This window comes from Balaenoptera ricei, chromosome 14, assembly GCF_028023285.1.
Source record: "Balaenoptera ricei isolate mBalRic1 chromosome 14, mBalRic1.hap2, whole genome shotgun sequence".
Taxonomy (NCBI): Eukaryota; Metazoa; Chordata; class Mammalia; order Artiodactyla; family Balaenopteridae; genus Balaenoptera; species Balaenoptera ricei.
The window spans coordinates 68971839-68992256 of NC_082652.1; the positions used below are offsets into that span (position 1 = coordinate 68971839).

Consider the following 20418-nt stretch of genomic DNA (forward strand, 5'->3'; position numbering starts at 1 on the left):
GGACACGATGGCCAGGCTTTAGGCTAGGAATCAAGGAGGTCATTGGAGGTAGCCCCTAAGCCTGTGGGAACTCCTTGGGTAATATTTCCTTTGGAATGATGGTGGTGAGTATCTGGTGATGAGAACTTACATGGTGGGAAATTATGTCCAAAATGCAGCCTCTAGAGGCCAGAATTAGAGCAGAAGTAGAAGCTGGACATCTAGGGTTTCTTCTTTGATTTCTAACACTTGAAAAAGCCTGTTTCCCCACAGCCTCAGTTCTCCCACCTGTACTATGGGTGCACTAATGCTCAGCACTTCCTCCGAATATCTGATGGATTCATACTATATTGCTTGGAAAACCCACAATATAATATTATTCAAAACAACACTAGTATAACACGTACATCAACTCTTTTAAAACTCACAGGAACCCTGTGAGATGAGTCCTCTATTTGTCCCCATTTTACAGATGAACAAGCTAAGGCCCAGAGAGGTTAAGGAACTTGCCCAGTGTTGCACAGCTGGAAGTTCAGAGCCTGGATTTGAACTCTGGGGGTCTGACTCCAAAGTCCATACTTTGAACGATGGCAGTATGTTGCCTCTTGGTAAATACTCTGGGAGTTTGTGTTGGGCACTTTCTGTATTCCAGGCAGTGAGGGGCTATGGAAGAAGGCCACACGGGGGACAAGTTCACACCCATAGCCAGGCTTCCTCGGTTCTTTAGGAAAAGTGGGTGGGAGCGCACAGGCTCCAGAAAGGTGGCATGGCCAGAGTTTGCTTCCTGGTGTTGATTGACATGACTTGGTCAGTTTAGCCACAATTTCAATTTAGCTGGAAAATCGAGCATCCCAGCTGAGACTTACCTGCATTCATGTCTACTGTCCACCAGACTCTGAGTGCGTGCCCAGGGTGGGCATATAGCTCGGGGGATACCTGGACCCGCCAGTAGGCTGCACTGAGGGTCCATGGGCCAGACTTGGAGACTGCAGGGCTTGGCTGGGCTAGGCGGAAGGGCGAGGGCCTTTCCCTGGAAACAGTCCGCTAGGGCAGCCGCGTGCTCTTCCCATGACATCACGCTGCCTCAGAACGTATGAGGCCAAGGATTCTTGGAATGCCTGATTCACCCTGGAACAAAAATAATACCTCATATTTATAATGTGCCTTTGTTCCCCAAAGGCTCTCCCAGGCTTGATTGTATTGTAACTTCAGACGTGCCTTGTGATCTAGGCAGGAATGCAGAGAAGGTGGGACCCCACCTAAGGAAATGCCTTGAGTGAGGATTTGGTGTTCCCATTCTGCAGGTGGGAATACTGAGACGTGGAGAGGTGGGTGCTTTGCCAAAGCTGCCCAGCAGATTGGTGCTGGGAGCCCTGGATTTCCAGTGGGTTTGAGAGGAGGGCCTCAGAAATGCCCCAGCAGTTGAGTGAGACTCAGCGCCGCATCTAATACCCCAGAGAAAGCTATTTCCCCATGGCCTTCTGTGCTGCCCTAAGATGGAGGACGGTGCAGGAGCCTACAGCTCTTCCCACCCCCTCCCCACCCCAAGTGCGAGGGTAAAGCCAGCAGGCCACCTGAAAACTCAAACTCCCCCCAGCCCTGCCCCTCAGGCCCCAGCCGCAGGAACTAGCAGACCGTGGTGGGGAAAGGATTGTTCCCAGCACAGATGGAAGGAAACCCGAGGGCCACATGTGGCTTTTGCGGTTTTCCCCAGACGCAGTGGAGCCAAGGCTGGAAGGCCGGATTTCCAAACCTCAACCCAGAATGCCCGTCCAGAGCCCTCCCAGGCTTTCCCCTCTCCCGGGCCTCAGCTTCCCCGTTTCCAGTGGCCTCGGGCTCAGCCTTTGGCCTTTGCGTCTGCATATCTAGCCGAGCTTCCGCACCACGTGCTGCCAGAGCCACGACTCCTCCCCCACTGGCCTTGGCCAAGGCCTGGGGTCCTCTGGATTGGGGTTCCAGTGGCTCAGCAGTGGCGTGCTGGCTGCCCCTGGGCCCTCAGGACCGTGGAACAGGCCGCAAACCCTTGAGACGAGAGCACGGTGGTTGAGAGCACTCATCCTCGGGCCAAACTACCTAAGTTCAAACCAAGTTCTACTTCTTGCAAGCTGTGTGGCCTTAGGCAAGTACTTACCTTTCTGTGCCTCACTGACCTCTCTGTAAAACAGAGTGCAGTGGTCCCTCCCTCTTAGAGTAAATGAAAGCTGTGCCTGGACCGTGGTTAGCGCTTCATACACGTTACCGTGTTTTCATTACTGTTGTTCTGCATCTTTGTGATTTCAGCTACAGTCCCATTCCTCGGGGCAGCCCTCTTGGCAGGGCTGGCTTCTCAGGCATGCAGTCTGCGCTCTTGTGCTGAGACCCATGCTCAGAATGGCTGCGCTTGGTTTAATGCTCTGCTGTGGCTATCTTGACAATTTTTGACAAGAGGCCCACATTTTTATTTTGCACAGGGCCCTGCAAATTATATGGCCAGTCCTGCCTCTAGGATCAGACTAGGACAGACCCCTGTGCTACTCTCTGCTTCCCTTCCTTCATGACTCTTGTTCCTGGTTGTAACCAGATACCTGTTTCTGTAATTACTGGATTAGTGTTTGTCTCTCCAAATGGACCCTAAGCTCTATAAGGACACAGCCCTGTGTTGGAGTCATCGCTGTGTCCCCAAGATCTGGCTCATTGCGGGGCTCACTTCAGGCATGAATGACTGCCCAGCCCCACCACAGACTCTGAGGGAGATTTAGAGAAGGTTCTCACACATCTGAGGGAAGTAGATGCTTTTAAGTGTTCACAAGAGGAACACCCAAGGCCGTAGGTGGCAGAGACTAGGGAAGCCAGACTATAATTTCGTGAGGAGTCTAGAGATAGAGGGGGCACCCTGGGAGCTGGGGAAGGCTCCTGGGCGGATCTGGGCCTCAAAGCCTGGGTGGGATTAGGAGAGGTATTGAGAGACTCCTGCGGGAGAGCTGAACAGCTTTTGCCACCCCCTCTCCCCAACTCCCAGCTTCCCTCAGAGTGTTCCAGGAGCTATGTGGTCTTGGGCAAGCCCATTGATACCTCTGCTGAACCTCCAGACAGAGGTTCATTAATTAAACATGTTTAATTAATGAAGCAGTAAATGAACCAGCTTTTCCCTTCTTCATTCCTTTGTTCATTCATTCTGTAGTTGGTATGAAAAAATCTTTTCTCTGCCTCAGGGTGAAGAGTCAGACCCTCTCATTTCCATCCCAGAGCATCCCTTTCACCAGGTAAACATCCCAGAGCATCCCTTTCGCCAGGTCTCTAAAGCTTTCAGTCCACTCAGTGGAAGACTGAACTTCTTACGTGAACTCTTGCCTCGGCTGGCAGAGGTCTCAGTCCTGAATCATTTCCTACCCAACTCTGAGCGAAAGGAGAGTCCCACAGTCTGCTGGAGTGGGAGCCTCTAAAGCTTGGCTGACCATCCAAGGCAGCAGGAGTGCTCCTGAGCACGTGATGCTCCTCGCAGGTTGTCAGGGGAACCTGGTGCAGGAGTGCGCCTGGCACTCAAAGCCGGCTGGGATGGTGCTGTTGTTCCTGCCATGATGCGGATGATGGCAATTACAGGTGGGGCATTTGTCTAAGTGGCCAGTAATGCCCCAGTTCTCCAGACCTAAGACCTCCTAAGACCTCAGGCAAGTCATTGTTAAATCCAATCATGTAGCGTTTCAGGCAGTACCTTAGAGCAGAAACACAGATCCAACTTCCAGTACGGGCTTTGCCACTAACTAGCTGGGCAGCCTGAGGGGAACGAAGCAACCTCTCTGAACCTTGGCTTTCTTATATGTAAGACCAAGCTTTCTCATGCTGTCTCTCGTGTATCTTCACAGCCACCCCAGAACTGGGGGCCAACACAGCTAGGGAAGGAGACACAGAGGGGTGAAATCCCCCTAAGCCAGGCTCTGAGCTGACTGTAGTCTCACAGACAGACCAGATGAGGAATGTCCTACAGAACAGACGCAGTGGGTTTCCAGCACCTAATTCAGCCCCGGGTGTATCGTAGGTGCTCAGTTAACACAGGCCACTCGGATCCTTGTCTCTTTGGTAAGCCAATGTCATGTTTCCCTTGGTTGGCTCCCTGAAGAGGGAAATAAGTCTCCGCTATGCTTTTCCTTGCTAAGCTTCCTATTCTGCAAACTGGAGCAGCCTTGTGTGGCGGGTGACCCTTGTTTCCGCGCCCCACATGCCGAGCTAAGCTAAACAGCCCTGGAGCCGTGTGCCTGAGCCCCTACATTTCAGCTTGTGCTTTGTCACGGCAGCGGCGGGGGCAGGGGAGGTGGGACCTGTGCGGGGCATGTGTAGGTGGGCAGGAATGGAGGCGCCTAAGCTAGTAATAAGCAGTCATCACTTTCTGAAGGCAAGAAATATGAGCCCATGCATAGTTCTCAAACCACTCGCCCTAGGAATTTTGCTTTCAGAAATTTTTAAGCAGACCTACAAATTATGTGGTGAAGTGTCCGACATTGAGAGAACCATAATAAGTTGGTGGCCCTCAGAATATCTAGTTGGGAGTGATTATGAAATAAAAAACGAACAGAGAGACGTTTGTCTGCATTTGGACTGCTGTTAAAATCATTTTTAAAAACAAAATCTGAAGTTATTCTCCCTACACCCACCTCCCAAAATGCAGCTGTGGTCTTCCGAGAACTTTTTTTTTTTTTTTCTTAATAAAAGAGAACAGTCTTAGAGTGGAACAAGACATCTGATTTCAGAACCCAAAGAAGAAAGAATAAACTAAATGAGTGACGGAAAAAGCATACTGACAATTTCCATTCTCAAAAAAAAATAAGCATTATTTTCCTAACAGCAGGTGCTGCCAGTAGCACAAATGGAATATTAATCTTATCTCCTAAGCCATTCCTCCCCCCGCCCTGCCCCCACCAGAGGAAACTTCCCCCGACAGATGAGAACATAATAAGCAGACAGGGAGGTGGATTTTTGCCCTTTTTGGCTCGCGGGGCTGCATGTTTAGTATGTCTCCGAAACCTGGACCCACGTATCTGGGGATCTGAGACCAAATGTGGCTTCCTTACCCGCCACTGGGAGCGACAGGGCCTCATCCCCAGATCAGCCAAACCTAAACCCACAGGTTTCGTGGTGAGCAGCCAGCTGGCCCCTGAAGGAAGGTATCGACGAAACCCAGGGCCAGCAAACACAGAAGACAGGAGCTGGTTTGGGCCAGCTCAGCCAGCAACCGCTGACAAATATTTGTGAATGGCCAGAGCAGGGGAGCCTGGGTCTCCATTGTTGGAGCCCAAGGCCCAGCCCCAAGTCTGTTCCAGGAGTTAAGGCCCTCTCAGCCCTTTTCCAGGCCCAGGACATGGGCCTCATGTGGTCATTACCACAGCAGGTCTCAGCGGTAACTCAGCCCTTCTCTCCTGAGGGGGCTGGATCTGAGGGCAAGTGGGAGACAGGAGGTGGACGCTTGGGAGCCGTGACTGGCTGACAGGCTGGGTACACTCCTGAGAGCTTCTGCAAGGCCCTCTGGTGTGGGACTTCTCCTCACTGAGCCTCAGTTGGCTTATCTGTAAAATGGGAAGAAAGATTCTTGACTGGCCTGCGCACAGAGACCAGTCCCAATGATCACTAGCCCTGAAAATTAAGCAGGAAGGAAGAAAAGGGGCTCCATGCCCCATGCCCCTCCTCCAAGGGCATCTGGCTCTTCCCTGCCCTCCTAGGGGCCACCCAGCCAATCTCATTTGCTGTCCAGCCCCATATCAGCCCTCCTCCTTTTGAATCATGAGTCTTGTCTGCCCAGTTAAAAGGGCACCCTTGAGGGTGGACTCCCAAGCCTCTCCTCCCCCCGCCGTGGACATCACTCCACGTGTGCAAAGGAACTGCCACCCAGGCAGAGTGACTCTGAAAACAGCCACTAATGCTCAGCAACCTCGGGCATTCTTCTTGGTCATTGCTGTGTTGACAGGGCTGGCCGGCTCCAAGGTCTTTTGAACCAGGAGGACATGGAGTTCCAGGCCCCTGAAAATTTCCAGGAAAGAATAGCAGAAGCTCTACAAGGCCTAGCTGATTTCCTTCTGAGACCTTGACCAGCCATGTAGAAATTACCTTCTTCCTCCTCCAGGTGGAGAGAAGTGGATTTTTTTGGGGGGGTGGCGGGGAGGGGAGCCGGGGGAGATGCTGGACAAAGAGAGGGGAATCCCTGATATGGCAAGTGGGAAGCCATTCTCAAGACAGATGCTGGGAAGGGCTTGGTCAACCATTCTTTGGGGGCATTCCTTGGGCCATAGCTGCAGGCACCACAAAAATTCTAAATAAGGATGACAGAAGTTGTGAGAAGCAAGCATTATCTGCCAGGGAATTTCCAAGATTCTTCTCCGGGCTTAAAAATTACACTCAAAGAACAAAGAGAGTGGAAGGAAAAAGGGCCAGTTAATTTAAAGTAATTAAAAAATAAAAGTAGGGAGAATTTACAAAACGTCACGGCACGTGGTGCCGCAGGGAGTTGGTGGGCTGTGAAATTTTTTCCGTGCTCTCCCAGTGCTTCTCAGAATGAAGGATCCAGGCTCCTGAGCTGACCTGTGTCTCGGGCATCTGGCACATCTGAAGGCCAGTTGGTGATCCTAGGAGGAATCCAACTCAATGAGTCACTTTGCTGATGGGGCCCAGCTCGTCCCCGTTCCCTGGGTGCCCTGCCCTGCTCTGAATACAAACGGACCTTCTTCCAGAACTTAGTGTTAGGCCCATGATGATCCCTGTTTTTAGGATGAGACCATTAGGGAATGAAACTGAGTGCCAGTGGCGGTGGTGACAGTGGTGGGATTGGGTGGAGGGGCTGCCTCTTTTGACTCTGCTGTATTGCCTCTTAAATTATTAAAATAAATACAACTAAAAACCCTGGACATTTAAGTATACAAACAAACACAAGAGAACTCTGAAAGGCAGCGAGAAGAAGTCAGACTGGGTGGGGACCTTGGCACCTGAGGGATGACACAGCAGTGACTTGCTTGAGTTTTCTTCTCAGCCTCATAAATCCCAGACTTGGAGCGAAAGAAGCCGGCAACCCAGAAACACCCACAGGCGCAGGCATACCAAAATGGCCACAACAAAAGCCTGCCCCCTGCAGCCGAAGAACCAGGCAAGGGGCAGACTCTTAAGACAGAAAACTCTTAGACAATAACTGCTCTACTTCAGGCAAACGCCCTAGAGAAAACCGGCTCCACCCCACCCATGCCAGTCAGGGCCAAACGAGGGGCTGAGATTCCACCTTTGCCAGGCTGTGACGAGGCACCCAAACCTTGCCAGGCTGGTGTCAGTGAAGCTGACACCCCTGGAGGGCACTGAGCACCCCTCCCTCTGTGTCAGTGGAGGCCACGTGGGGAGCAGCAGTGTGACACCCTGCCCCTCCTAGCCAAGGAGGTGTCTGTGTGTGGAACCAGACCCCCCCACTGTGCCCAGCATTAAAGAGGACCCCCTTTGCTCTGTCAGAGAAGACCCACTGGGGAACCTGACTTCTCCCCCGACCCTGCAGTAATGAGGCAGCACAGCCCTTTCTATTACCCGACCAAGGTAAGAGGAAGCCAGCCAAACAGAAGGTTTGATTAAGTCCAGAGTCTCATAACATAATACCCAAGATGTCCAGCTTTCAACTGAAAATCTTCTGTCACACACCAAAACCTTGAAAGATCTCAACTGAATGAAAAAAGACAGTACATGTTAATACCAAAATAACAGAAATATTAGAATTATCTGACAAAGATTTTAAAGTAGTCAGCATAAAAATGCTTCAAAGAGCAATTTGGAAACACACTTGACACAAATGAAAAGATACGTCTCAGCATATAACAAAGAATCAAATGAAAACTTGAGTTAAATAAAAAACTCAATGGATGGACTCAACAGCAGAATGGAGGGGACAAAGGCAAGACCAGTGTCCTGGAAGATAAAACAATATAAATGATCTAGTCTGAGCAACAGCGAGAAAACAGACTGAAAAGAATGAACTGAGCTTCACAGACCTGAGGGACCATAACTGAAAATCTAACAGACCTGTCATCCAGGAGGTAGAGGAAAAAAAGGGTGTGCCTGAAAAATGACCCAAAGAAATAATGATTGAAAACTTCTCATGCATTGCTGGTGGGAATGTAAAATGGTACAGCCTCTCTGGAAAACAGTTTGACAGTTTCTTTAAATATTAAATATGCAACTACCCTATGACCCAACAATGGTGCTCGCAGGCATTTATTCCAGAGAAATGAAAACTATGTCCACACAAAAACCTGTAAACAAATGTTCCCAGCAGCTGTCTGCACAATAGCCAGTAATTGGAAACAACCAAAATGTCCTTCAGTGGGTAAATGACTAAACTCACTGATACATCCACACCATGGAATACTACTCAGCAGTGAAAAAGGGACAACTATGGATACATGCAGCCACCTGGATGGATCGCCAGGGAATTATGCTGAGTGAGAAAAGCCAATCCCACTGGGCTAAATACTGTATGTATATAACATTCTTGAGATGACAAAATTGTAGAAATGGAGACTGGATTAGTTGTTGCCGGAGGCTAAGGAGGAGGTGGTGGGAGGGAAGTAAATGTGGCTACCAAAGGGCAACACGGAAGATCCTGGTGGTGATGGAAATGTTCTGTATCTTGATTGTATCAGTGTCAAAATCTTGGTTGTGACCTTGAACTATAGTTTTGTAAGATGTTACCATGGAAGGAAACTGGGTAAAGGATTCAAAAGATCTCTCTGTATTCTTTCTTACAACTGCATTTGAATCTATAATTATCCCACAATAGAAAGTTTAGAAAAATAAATTTATGTTCATTTAGAAAACACAAAAAAGAAAAGAAAAATCCTCATCCCATCCCCTAGAGATAATGACTGTTAGCATTTTGGTGTGTATCCTTCCAGTTTTTCTATGCATATGAATACTTGCCTTAAAAAATAGCACCATGCTGCATGTATTACAACACATGCTACAGAGTGAATTTTTCACCATGTTCTTAATTTCTCCACAGTCCGTTTTTCACTGCTGTTCTAAACACTGCTGAGATGAATATCCTTATTCCTACATCCCTGTGCTTTGATTATTTCCTTTGGATAAGTTGTCACATGTGGATAGATTGCAAGGTCCAGTGGTTTACATGTTTTAGAGACTTTTGTAACCAATTGTCAAATTTCCCTCCAGAAACATACTAATTTCTACTTCTAATATACAGTGGGTTGTAAGTTACTGTTTGTGTGGAAAGAAAAAGAAGCTTATACACCTGTCTCTCACTTAACAACTTTAATTCCTCCTGAAAACCCTGCCACTTAGGGAAAGCTTTTCTTTTAATTTTTTATTTTTATACAATGTTTAAAGTTACTTTCCATTTACAGTTATTACAAAATATCGGATATATTCCCAGTGTTGTACAACACATCCTTGAGCCTATCTTACGCCCAGTAGTTTGTGCCTCCCACTCCCCCACCCCTATATTGCCCCTCTGCCCTCCCCACTGGTAACCACTAGTTTGTTTTCTGTATCTGTGAGTCTGCTTTTTATTCACTAGTTTGTTGTATTTTTTAGATTCCACATATAAGCGATATCATACAGTATACATCTTTCTCTGACTTATTTCACTTAGCATAATGCCCTCCAAGTCCATCCATGTTGTTGCAAATGGCAAGCTTTCATTCTTCTTTATGGCTGAATAGTATTCCAGTGTGTGTGTGTGTGTGTGTGTGAGTGTGTGTGTGTGTGTGTGTGCGTGTGTATACCACAACTTCTTTATCCATTCATCTGTTGATGGATGCTTAGGTTGCTTCCATATCTTGGCAATTGTAAATAATGCTGCTATGAACACTGAAGTGCATGTAACTTTTCAAATTAGTGTCTTTTGCTTTTTCGGATATTTACTCAGGAGTGAAATTGCTGGGTCATATGGTAGTTCTATTTTTTTGTTTTTTTGAGAAACCTCCATACCGTTTTCCACAGAGGCTGCCCCAATTTACATTCCCACCAACAGTGTACAAGGGTTCCCTTTTCTCCACATCCTCACCAACGTTTGATATCGGTAGAAGGGACAGCTTTTCAATGAAAATATTTTCATTAATTTTAATGGGAAAATGACCCATCTAACCCCAACCCAAGATACCCCCAAAGTTTCACAGATACAGAATTATTGCCTCTCGGTCCAGATGGCAGAATAGAAGGATGCGGAATTTGTCGCTCCTCACAAGTTCATCAAAAACACATTTACAAATGGAATAATTCCCATAGAGCTCCTGCTGAACAGTAGTGGTAGACTTCAGACACCTAAAAGAATGAAAAAAAGAAGAAAAAAGAAAAAAAAGAAAAGAATCAAAAAAGAGACCAGCAACCCTGGCAAGAAGCTGAAGGTGAGGAGAGGTCCCCACATTAAGAAAGACTCCCTCATGGAGGGGAAATCAGCTGGGACAGAAAAGGAACTTCAGGGAATCAAAGGAGAACACTGCAGATGGTCTATGGAAGGCAAGACAAAGTAAGAACCGCATGCATGATCTATATGGCAGCTCTGTGCATTCCAGCCTGAATTGTGAGTCACCTGTTGTGAAGGGGAGCCGAGTGCTAGAAAGAGGGGTTTGGAGTGCAGACCCAGGGAGAGGACAGCTCTTGGCTGTGAAAAAACAGCCTGAAGGGGCAGGAGCAAGGGGCATCACAACAGGGAAAGTGTGTGGAAAAAGCCTGACACCATAGCAAGGCGTCATAGTAGCGTGGCATGCAAGGGGTGGAGCTGCCATTATAAACCCCTTCCCCATCCACTTCTTCTGCCTCTGTGGGCATTGGGAGGGGCTCCCACCAGAGCAGGCCCGCCCGCCCCTTGTGCCAGGGTCATCTTTGCCTGCACCGCCCACCCCAAAACCTCCTTGGGAATCAGCTCTGGGCACCCCTACCTGGGACAAGAGTCCACCGAGGGGACTCTTGGCAGGGTCAGAGGGCTAAAGCATGGGGTTGGAAGAACAGACCTGGGGAGAGAAACGCAGTTGGCCACGCTGATACAATAGAAGGGACAGGACTGAGGGGACGCGTGGCCAGGAATGCCCCTAGAGGAAGCGGGGTCTGCCTGGAAAGCAAGGCACCGTTGTTGAGAGAGGCACGGGGGGTGGAGGCAACAATGCTCCCATACGCCAGCTCCTGCCACTGCAGGTACTGGGAGTACCCAAGTGGGCTCCAAGCAGCTGCTGCTTTCGCTCCCACTCACCTGGGCAAGGATCAGATGCCTGAGGGCGGCACACACGCAGAGGTGGGGTTAAAACCAAAACTGAGCCTGAAAGGTGGTGCAACTAAGGAAGAGAGACACAAATTTTTCTATGCAGCAGCACAAGCTGTGAATTAAATCCCCAAGATCGGCTGGGTAAACCCTGCGTTTGTGGAATACCTGAATAGACAATGAGTGTTTCAACATCTGAGACCAGTCTAGCCTTCGCAGCACTGGACTTTGTGGAGAGATACACACGGGAATCAGGCCAAATCAGAGTCTGAGCTGGCCCCACAGTGTCCACAGCAGGTCCAGAGACCTACCTAGAGGGGTCGGGCCTGGGCCTCCGGGGTGGAAACATAGGGTCCAGGATGCTGGAACACCAGAGAATTCCTGGGCCCAGGCACCATTAATTGGCACGTGCATTCCTGAAGGTATCCATATCAACACCAAGACCCAGCCCCACACAACTGCCTGCAGGCTCCAGTGCTAAACACCTCACACCAAACAACCAGCAAGACAGGAACCCAGCCCCACCCACAGTAGACAGGCTGCCTAAAGTCATACTAAGCTCACAGACACCCCAAAACACACCACCTGACACAGCCCTGCCCATCAGAGGGAAAAGACTCAACTCCACCCAACAGAGTGCAGGCACCAGGCCCTCCCACCAGGAAACCTGCACAAGCCCCTGGACCAACCTCACTCAGCAGGGGACAGTCAACAGAAAGAAGAGGAACTACGACTCTGCAACCTACAGAAAGAAGACCATAAATACAGTAGTTCAGACAAAATGAAATGACAGAGAAATACGCTGCAGACAAAGGAGCAAGGTAAAATCCCACAAGACCAAATAAATGAAGAGGAAATAGGCAAGCTATCTGAAAAAGAATTCCGAGTAATGATAATAAAGATGATCCAAGATCTAGGAAATAGAATGGAGAAAATACAAGAAACGATTAACAAGTACCTAGAAGACCTAAAGAACAAACAATCAGTGATGAACAACACAATAACTGAAATGAAAAATACACAAGAAGGAATCAACAGCAGAATAACTGACTGGAGTAGCAATACTCATATCAGACAAGACAGATTTTAAAATAAAGACTATTACAAGAGACAAGGAAGGACACTACATAATGAACAAAGGATCAATCCAAGAAGAAGATATAGCAATTGTAAATATCTATGCACCCAACATAGGAGCACCTCAATACATATGGCAAATGCTAACAGCCATAAAAGGGGAAATCGACAGTAACACAATATTAGTGGGGGACTTTAACACCCCACTTACACCAATGGACAGATCATCCAAACAGAAAATAGATAAGGAAACCCAAGCTTTAAATGACACAATAGACCAAATAGATTTAATTGATATTTATAGGACATTCCACCCAAAAGTGGCAGAATACACTTTCTTCTCAAGTGCTCACAGAACTTTCACTGGGACAGATCACATCTTGGGTCACAAATCAATTTAAGAAAGTTGAAATCATATCAGGCATCTTTTCTGACCACAACACTATGAGATTAGAAATCAATTACAGGAAAAAAAACTGTAAAAAATAGAAACACATGGAGACTAAACAATACGCTACTAAATAACCAAGAGATCACTGAAGAAATTAAAGAGGAAATCAAAAAATACCTAGAAACAAATGACAACGAAAACACGATGACCCAAAACCTATGGGATGCAGCAAAAGCAGTTCTAAGAGGGAAGTTTACAGCAATACAATCCTACCTCAAGAAACAAAAAAAATCTCAAATAAACAACCTAACCTTACACCTAAAGCAACTAGAGAAAGAAGAACAAACAAAACCCAAAGTTAGTAGAAAGAAAGAAATCATAAAGATCAGAGCAGAAATAAATGAAGTAGAAATGAAGAAAGCAATGGCAAAGATCAATAACACTAAAAGCTGGTTCTTTGAGAAGACACACAAAACTGATAAACCCTTAGCCACACTCATCAAGAAAAAAAGGGAGAGGACTCAAATCAGTAAAATTAGAAATGAAAAAGGAGGAGTTACAACTGACACCATAGAAATACAAAGGATCATAAGAGAGTACTACAAGCAACTATATGCCAATAAAATGGACAACCTGGATGAAATGGACAAATTCTTAGAAAAGTACAACCTTCCAAGACTGAACCAAGAAGAAATAGAAAATATGAATAGACCAATCGCAAGCACTGAAATTGAAATTGTGATTAAAAATCTTCCAACAAACAAAAGTCCAGGACCAGATGGCTTCGCAGGTGAATTCTATCAAACATTTAGAGAAGAGCTAACACCAATCCTTCTCAAACTCTTCCAAAAAATTGCAGAGGGTGGAACACTCCCAAACTCATTCTACAAGCCTACCATCACCCTGATACCAAAACCAGACAAAGATATCACAAAAAAAGAAAATTACAGGCCAGTATCACTGATGAACATAGATGTAAAAATCCTCAACAAAATACTAGCAAACAGAATCCAACAACACATTAATAGGATCATATAACATGATCAAGTGGGATTTATTCCAGGGATGCAAGGATTCTTCAGTATATGCAAATAATCAATGTGATACACCATATTAATAACTTAAAGAATAAAAACCATCTGATCATCTCAATAGATGCAGAAAAAGCCTCTGACAAAATTCAACACCCATTTATGATAAAAACTCTCCAGAAAGTGGGCAAAGAGAGAACCTACCTCAACATAATAAAGACCATATATGACAAACCCACAGCAAACATTATTCTCAATGGTGAAAAACTGAAAGCATTTCCTCTAAGATCAGGAACAAGACAAGGGTGTCCACTCTCACCACTACTATTCAACGTAGTTTTGGAAGTCCTAGCTGCAACAATCATAGAAGAAAAAGAAATAAAAGGAATATAAATTGGAAAAGAAGAAGTAAAACTGTCACTGTTTGCAAATGACATGATACTACACAGGGAAAATCCTAAAGATGCCACCAGAAAACTACTAGAGCTAATCAATGAATTTGGTAAAGTTGCAGGATAGAAAATTAATACTCAGAAATCTCTTGCATTCTTATATACTAACAACTAAAAGGCAGAAAGAGAAATTAAGGAAACAATCCCATTCACCATTGCAACAAAAAAATAAAATACCTAGGAATAAACCTACCTAAGGAGGCAAAAGACCTGTACTCAGAAAACTATAAAACACTGATGAAAGAAATCAAAGAAGACATAAATAGATGGAGCGATATACCATGTTCTTGGATTGGAAGAATCAATATTGTGAAAATGACTATACTACCCAAAGCAATCTACAGATTCAATGCAATCCCTGTCAAATTACCAATGGCATTTTTCACAGAACTAGAACAAAAAAATTTTACAATTCCTATGGAAACACAAAAGACCCTGAATAGCTAAAGCAATCTTGAGAAAGAAAAACAGAGCTGGAGGAATCAGGCTCCCTGACTTCAGACTATACTACAAAGCTACAGTAATCAAGACAGTATGGTACTGGCACAAAAACAGAAATATAGATCAATGGAACAGGATAGAGAGCCCAGAGATAAACCCATGCACATATTGTCACCTAATCTATGACAAAGGAGGCAAGAATATACAATGGAGAAAAGACAGTCTCTTCAATAAGTGGTGCTGGGAAAACTGGACAGCTCCATGGAAAAGAATGAAATTAGAACACTCCCTAACACCATACACAAAAATAAACTCAAAATGGATTAAAGATCTAAATGTAAGACCAGACACTATAAAACTCTTAGAGGAAAACATAGGAAGAACACTCATTGACATAAACCACAGCAACATCTTTTTTGACCCACCTCCTAGAGTAATGAAAATTAAAACAAAAATAACCAAATGAGACCTAATGAAACTTAAAAGCTTTTGCACAGCAAAAGAGACCATAAAGAAGATGAAAAGACAACCCTCAGAATGGGAGAAAATATTTGCAAATGAAGCAACTGACAAAGGATTAATCTCCAAAATATACAAGCAGCTCATACAGCTCAGTATCAAAAAAACAAACAACCCAATCAGAAAATGGACGGAAGACCTAAAAAGACATTTCTCCAAAGAAGACATACAGATGGCCAACAAACACATGAAAAGATGCTCAACATCACTAATTATTAGAGAAATGCAAATCAAAACTACAATGAGGTATTACCTCACACTGGTCAGAATGGCTGTCATCAAAAAACCCACAAACAGTAAATACTGGAGAGGGTGTGGAGAAAAGGGAACCCTCATACACTGTTGGTGGGAATGTAAATTGATACAGCCACTATGGAAAACAGTATGGAGGTTCCTTAAAAAACTAAAAATAGAACTACCATATGATCCCACTACTGGACATATACCCAGAGAAAACCATAATTCAAAAAAACACATGCACCCCAATGTTCATAGCAGCACTATTTACAATAGCCAGGTCATGGAAGCAACCTAAATGTCCATCGACCGAGGAATGGATAAAGAAGATGTGGTACATATATACAATGGAATACTACTCAGCCATAAAAAGGAATGAAATTGGGTCATTTGTAGAGACGTGGGTGGACTTAGAGAGTGTCATATGGAGTGAAGTAAGTCAGAAAGAGAAAAGCAAATACCGTATAATAACGTGTATATGTGGAATCTAGAAAAATGGTATAGATGATCTTAGTTGTAAAGCAGAAATAGAGACACAGACTTAGAGGACAAATGTATGGCTACCAAGGGGGAAACGGGTGGGGTGGGAGGAACTGGGAGACTAGGATTGACACATATACATTATTGATACTATGTATAAAATGGACAACTGATGGGAACATGCTGTATAGCACAGGGAACTCATGTAGTGCACTGTGGTAACCTAAATGGGAGGGAAGTCCAAAAGGGAGGGGATATCTGTATGTGTATGGCTGATTCCTTTTGTTGTGCAGCGGAGGCTAACACAACATTGTAAGGCAACCATACTCCAATAAAAATTAATTTAAAAAAATTTATCAAATGAACAGTGAAATTGAGTTTATATGAGTAATAATAATTTTAGAGCAAATAAATACAATTTGTTCATGAAATGCAGTGCAGCGAAGTTCTGTTGTACCTGCCAAAGAGATGGATCACAGACTGGGACGGGGGCCTCATTCCCTAGAATGTAACGTCTTCTCTCCACAAACTTTCTTCACTGGCTTTACAACTTTGAGAGGCTCATGGTTATCCTGTTCTCCAAATGCACTTCAAATAAGGTTATGGCACGGAAAACACCGTGAGGGTGAAACAGAGGTGGAACATAGGAGTGCTTCAGTGATGGAAGCAGTCCTTGAGCTGCTGGACTGAAGGGTCCTCAGAATACCCTCACCCCCTTGCTCTCCTTTAGTCTTCAAATCAACACGTTTGGGGTTTGTCCCGTGATGTACACCTCAAATTTGTTCCAAATGATAATCTCTGCTTTGAAATTGTCAAAAAAACTCGATGAGCCTGTCTGCCTCAAACCACCATGTTTAATATCACTTCTGTATTGCTCAGCTCGGGCTGCCATAACAAAATACCACAGACCGGGTGGGTAAACAACAGAAATTGATTTTCTCACAGTTCTGGAGGCTGGAAGTCCGAGGTCAAGGTATTGGGTTTGGTTTCTTCTGAGGCCACTCTGCTTGGCTTGTAGATGGCCGCCTTCTGGCTGTGTCCTCACATGGGATTTCTTCTCTGTACCTGCATCCCTGGTGTCTCTGTGCATTCAAATCTCCTCTTATTATAAGGATACCAGTCATGGGAATTCCCTGCCGGTCCAGTGGTTAGGACTCGGCGCTTTCACTGCCAGGGCCCGGGTTCCATCCCTGGTTCCCGCAAGGCATGTGGCATGGCCAAAAATAATAATAATAATAAGGGTACCGGTCAAATTAGATTAAGGCCCACCCTAACAGCCTCATTTTAACGTAATCACCTCTTTAAAGGTCCTATGTCCAAATGCAGTCACATGCTGAGGTCCTGGGGGTTGAGGCTTCAACATATGAATTTGAGAGAAACACGATTCAGCCTAAAACAATTTCTTAATAGCATATTTTGTTAGTGGGTTTGGGGGCAGAAATGTCAGTGTACCCAAAGAAAGGTTGTGTAACAAATGGTATAACTTTTCATGAGCCACGATGGTTAAAAAGTCATTAACAGGATAGTTATCAGATGCAGGTCTGTGTATATATCTTTACTGGAACATGCATAGAATATGTTCACGAAATGGTAGTGGCTGCTTCAAGAAGACATACTGGGTGTCTGGGGACAGTCAGGAGGGTTCACTGTATACTCTATCATTTTAATTTTGTTCCCTACACATGTACTAAAGCATATTCTAATAAGGGAATAAAATACTTATTTTAAGTCAAGGGGTGACTTAAATCCTGTGTAATCACAGGGACCTGTCTGTCATATTCTCTGCTAGTATCCCCAAGCCCCATCACAGAGCCTGGTGCATAGGAGGCCTTCAGTAAGGGTATTGAAAAAATGAATAAATAAATTCCTTCGAGTGTTTGGACACAGGGACCCTGGCCAGCGGCCCCAGTGACCCTCTCTGTCTTTCTCCTTTGGTTTGCAGGCGGCAGCAGAGACCCCCAGGAGGGAACAAGCCTCAACAGCACGGTGACCACCCACCGGGCAGTGCCAAACACAACAGGGACCACCAGAAATCCTACCAGGGGGGCTCAGTGCCCCACCCCTCAGGGAGGTCCACCCATCATGGCTACAGCCAGAACCGGCGCTGGCACCACAGCAACATGAAGCATCCACCAGGCGACAAGGGGGAGGCAGGCGCCCACCGCAATGCCAAAGAGACCGTGACCATGGAGAGCCCCAAACTCGAGGACGCCCTGGGGGATGCCGGGCACAGCGGCCTCGAGCCCCCCTGCAGCCCTGATGCCCTGGCCCCGGTGGCTTCCGAGAGGCTGCCCCTGCTGCAGCCAGGGGGTCCAGAGGCTGAGACAAAGCGTAAAGACAGTATTATTCCCGAGCGCAGCGGGGAGCGGCCCAAAATTACCCTGCTCCAGTCTTCCAAAGACAGGCTGCGGCGAAGGCTGAAAGAAAAGGTACCGGTAATTGAATTTTCCTTGTTCTCTTGCACCAGGGAGGACAGCGCGAGGTAGGCATCTTGGTAGGTGAGCTCGGGTTTGCGGACCTGGGGAGCCTCGTGGAGGGAGGCTCATGTGGCCCCAGCACACCTGGTCAACGCTGCCTGAGGGACCCCCGGCCACCAGACGGCAGGCCCATGGCCAGCTCTGCCTGTGAACCCCTCCAGCACATCCCACCCTCCAAGAGTCGCGGGTGAGCAGTCGGTACCAGCCCCCAGCCTGAGAAGGCAGGGGAGGAAGAGGCATGTGCTTCCAGGTGACGGGAGGTGTGCAGAGAAGGCCTGGTTCTTCCCTCCAGCATTATCTGGTGGCAGATACTGCCCTCTTAGTGCTAAAGGGCATCCGGGGAAAACACAGAGCCTATAACATAAGAATGCTTCTCCCGAAGGCGAGTACCAGGCTGCGCTCCCTGCCAGGGGAGAGCAAAGGTGAGTAGGGCAGAGTGCAGCAGACTGGCCTCAGCCTTGCCACTCCCCCGCTTCACCACCCAGCAGTAGGGAGGGGTCTAAGGGACAAAATTTAAGGAGGCACTCACTCTCAGCATCACGCAGATGCCCATCCTGCACTGGCACAGCCCTGAGAAGGAGGGCCTCCTTAAATTTTGCTCCCCAGGAGCCTCACATTCCTCACCCTACTCCTGGCCCTGGTCTCTAGAGCCTAGTTCACAAATTCAGGAAGAGATGCCCCAAGCCTCCAGAGAAGGGCTGGAGCTCTGTCCCTGGCAGCGTTAAGTCCACTCTGCGCACCCTAGCTCCCCGTCCTCAGCCAAGGGTGCAGGTAAGGTCACCTTGGAAAGGAGCTGTTCCCAAGAAAGGCCCACTTGCCCCCAGCTTTCCTCCACGAGTCCTCCTTTTGGGGCTTCTGCGGAGCTCGAAGCTCCGGGCTTCTCCCTGACATCTCTCTACTGCCTTCTCTCCTCCACCTTTCACCTCCGAGGCCAGGTCCACACTCAGGCAGGACAAGGCAGGTCAGACCTTTTCCCTGATCAGTTCTCGAAGGTGACATGCTGCTGCTGGCATCCTTACAGCCCCGGGCCCCCACCCACTGCTCCCTGTGGGGCGGGCGGCTATGACGTCCTGGAGGAAAGCCTCACTCATTCCCTTACGTCCCAAAGATAAGAGCCTGGGAGAGCTTCCCAAGTGATGGCCAGTGTGTGGTCTTTGCCTGAAGAGCTTCTGGAACAGATTGCTGCAGTCCAGCCAGGGAGAGAGGATTGTTAATTCTCTCCAGCTCTACTGAATGTAACTGCAGTGCCACAGAAGGGAAACAACATGGGCTTTAGAGTCCAGCAAACCAGCTCAGTCTTCACTCTGCCTTTGACTGGCTAGGTGGCCTTGGGCAAGTCACCTAACCTCTCTGGGCACCCCCCCCCCCAGTTTACCCATCTGTAAAATGGGTATAATACTATCCACCTTGCAGACAGACTGCAGATCAAATGCCATAAGCTGTGTGAAGACCCTCGAGGGGTTATTCTATACATACCGACCACTATTCATGCCCTGGGGCCCACAGGGTTGGGGTGGAGAAGGAAGGGGGAGATAGAACAGGTAAGGTAGATCCGTAGCGCCCGTATTTCAACTTCAAGAACTGCCCTCAGGTGAGGCCTCCTGGACCAGGAGGAATGGGCTTAAGCAATAGCAGGGCTAAGGGTAAGCTATAGACCATCTAACCTAACCCCCTCATGTTACCAGGGAGGAAACTGAGGCCCAGAGAGTGAAACCACTTCCCAGAGCCATCCAGCTAGAGACAGACAGCAGGTTCTAGGACCTGGGCCTGAGCCTCCCAGCCCTGGATTCTTCTGTTGATGCCGGAAGGGCAAACATGGGGCTTCCCTTTATGTCCCTGCGCCTGCCCTTTAACCCTGGTCTCACATCCCAGCAGTTAAGTCAGTCATTTTCCTGACCGCCAATCTATACTTCTGAGACATCAAATGCCATTTTCTTCCTCCCCCAGCGCAGGTCTGGTCCCAGTTGTAGTGAAACCACTTAAGGGTGTAGGGTTTTTTATCTGAAGTTTCCCTCCTCGAAGTGCCAGTTGCTTTCGTGGCACATTGGAGGATTCCTTGGTGTGCAGTGCTTGTTGTAAAAAGCCAGCACAGTCTCCATAGGACACAATGCCAAGGCCGTGTCAC

At 47.0% G+C, this 20418-nt stretch overlaps 1 protein-coding gene across 9 annotated transcripts in view; it reads left to right on the forward strand.

Moving 5' to 3' along the window:
• The window catches only part of CTIF (cap binding complex dependent translation initiation factor), a 302316-nt gene that overhangs the window by 188628 nt on the left and 93270 nt on the right, over nt 1-20418 (forward strand). For 8 of the 9 annotated variants that reach the window (XM_059894009.1, XM_059894012.1, XM_059894003.1 and 5 more), the window contains one exon: nt 17759-18251. In XM_059894009.1, the coding sequence (XP_059749992.1) occupies nt 17759-18251 (493 nt within the window). The remainder of the gene's footprint in view (nt 1-17758; nt 18252-20418) is intronic. The other variant, XM_059894008.1, reaches the window with a different exon arrangement.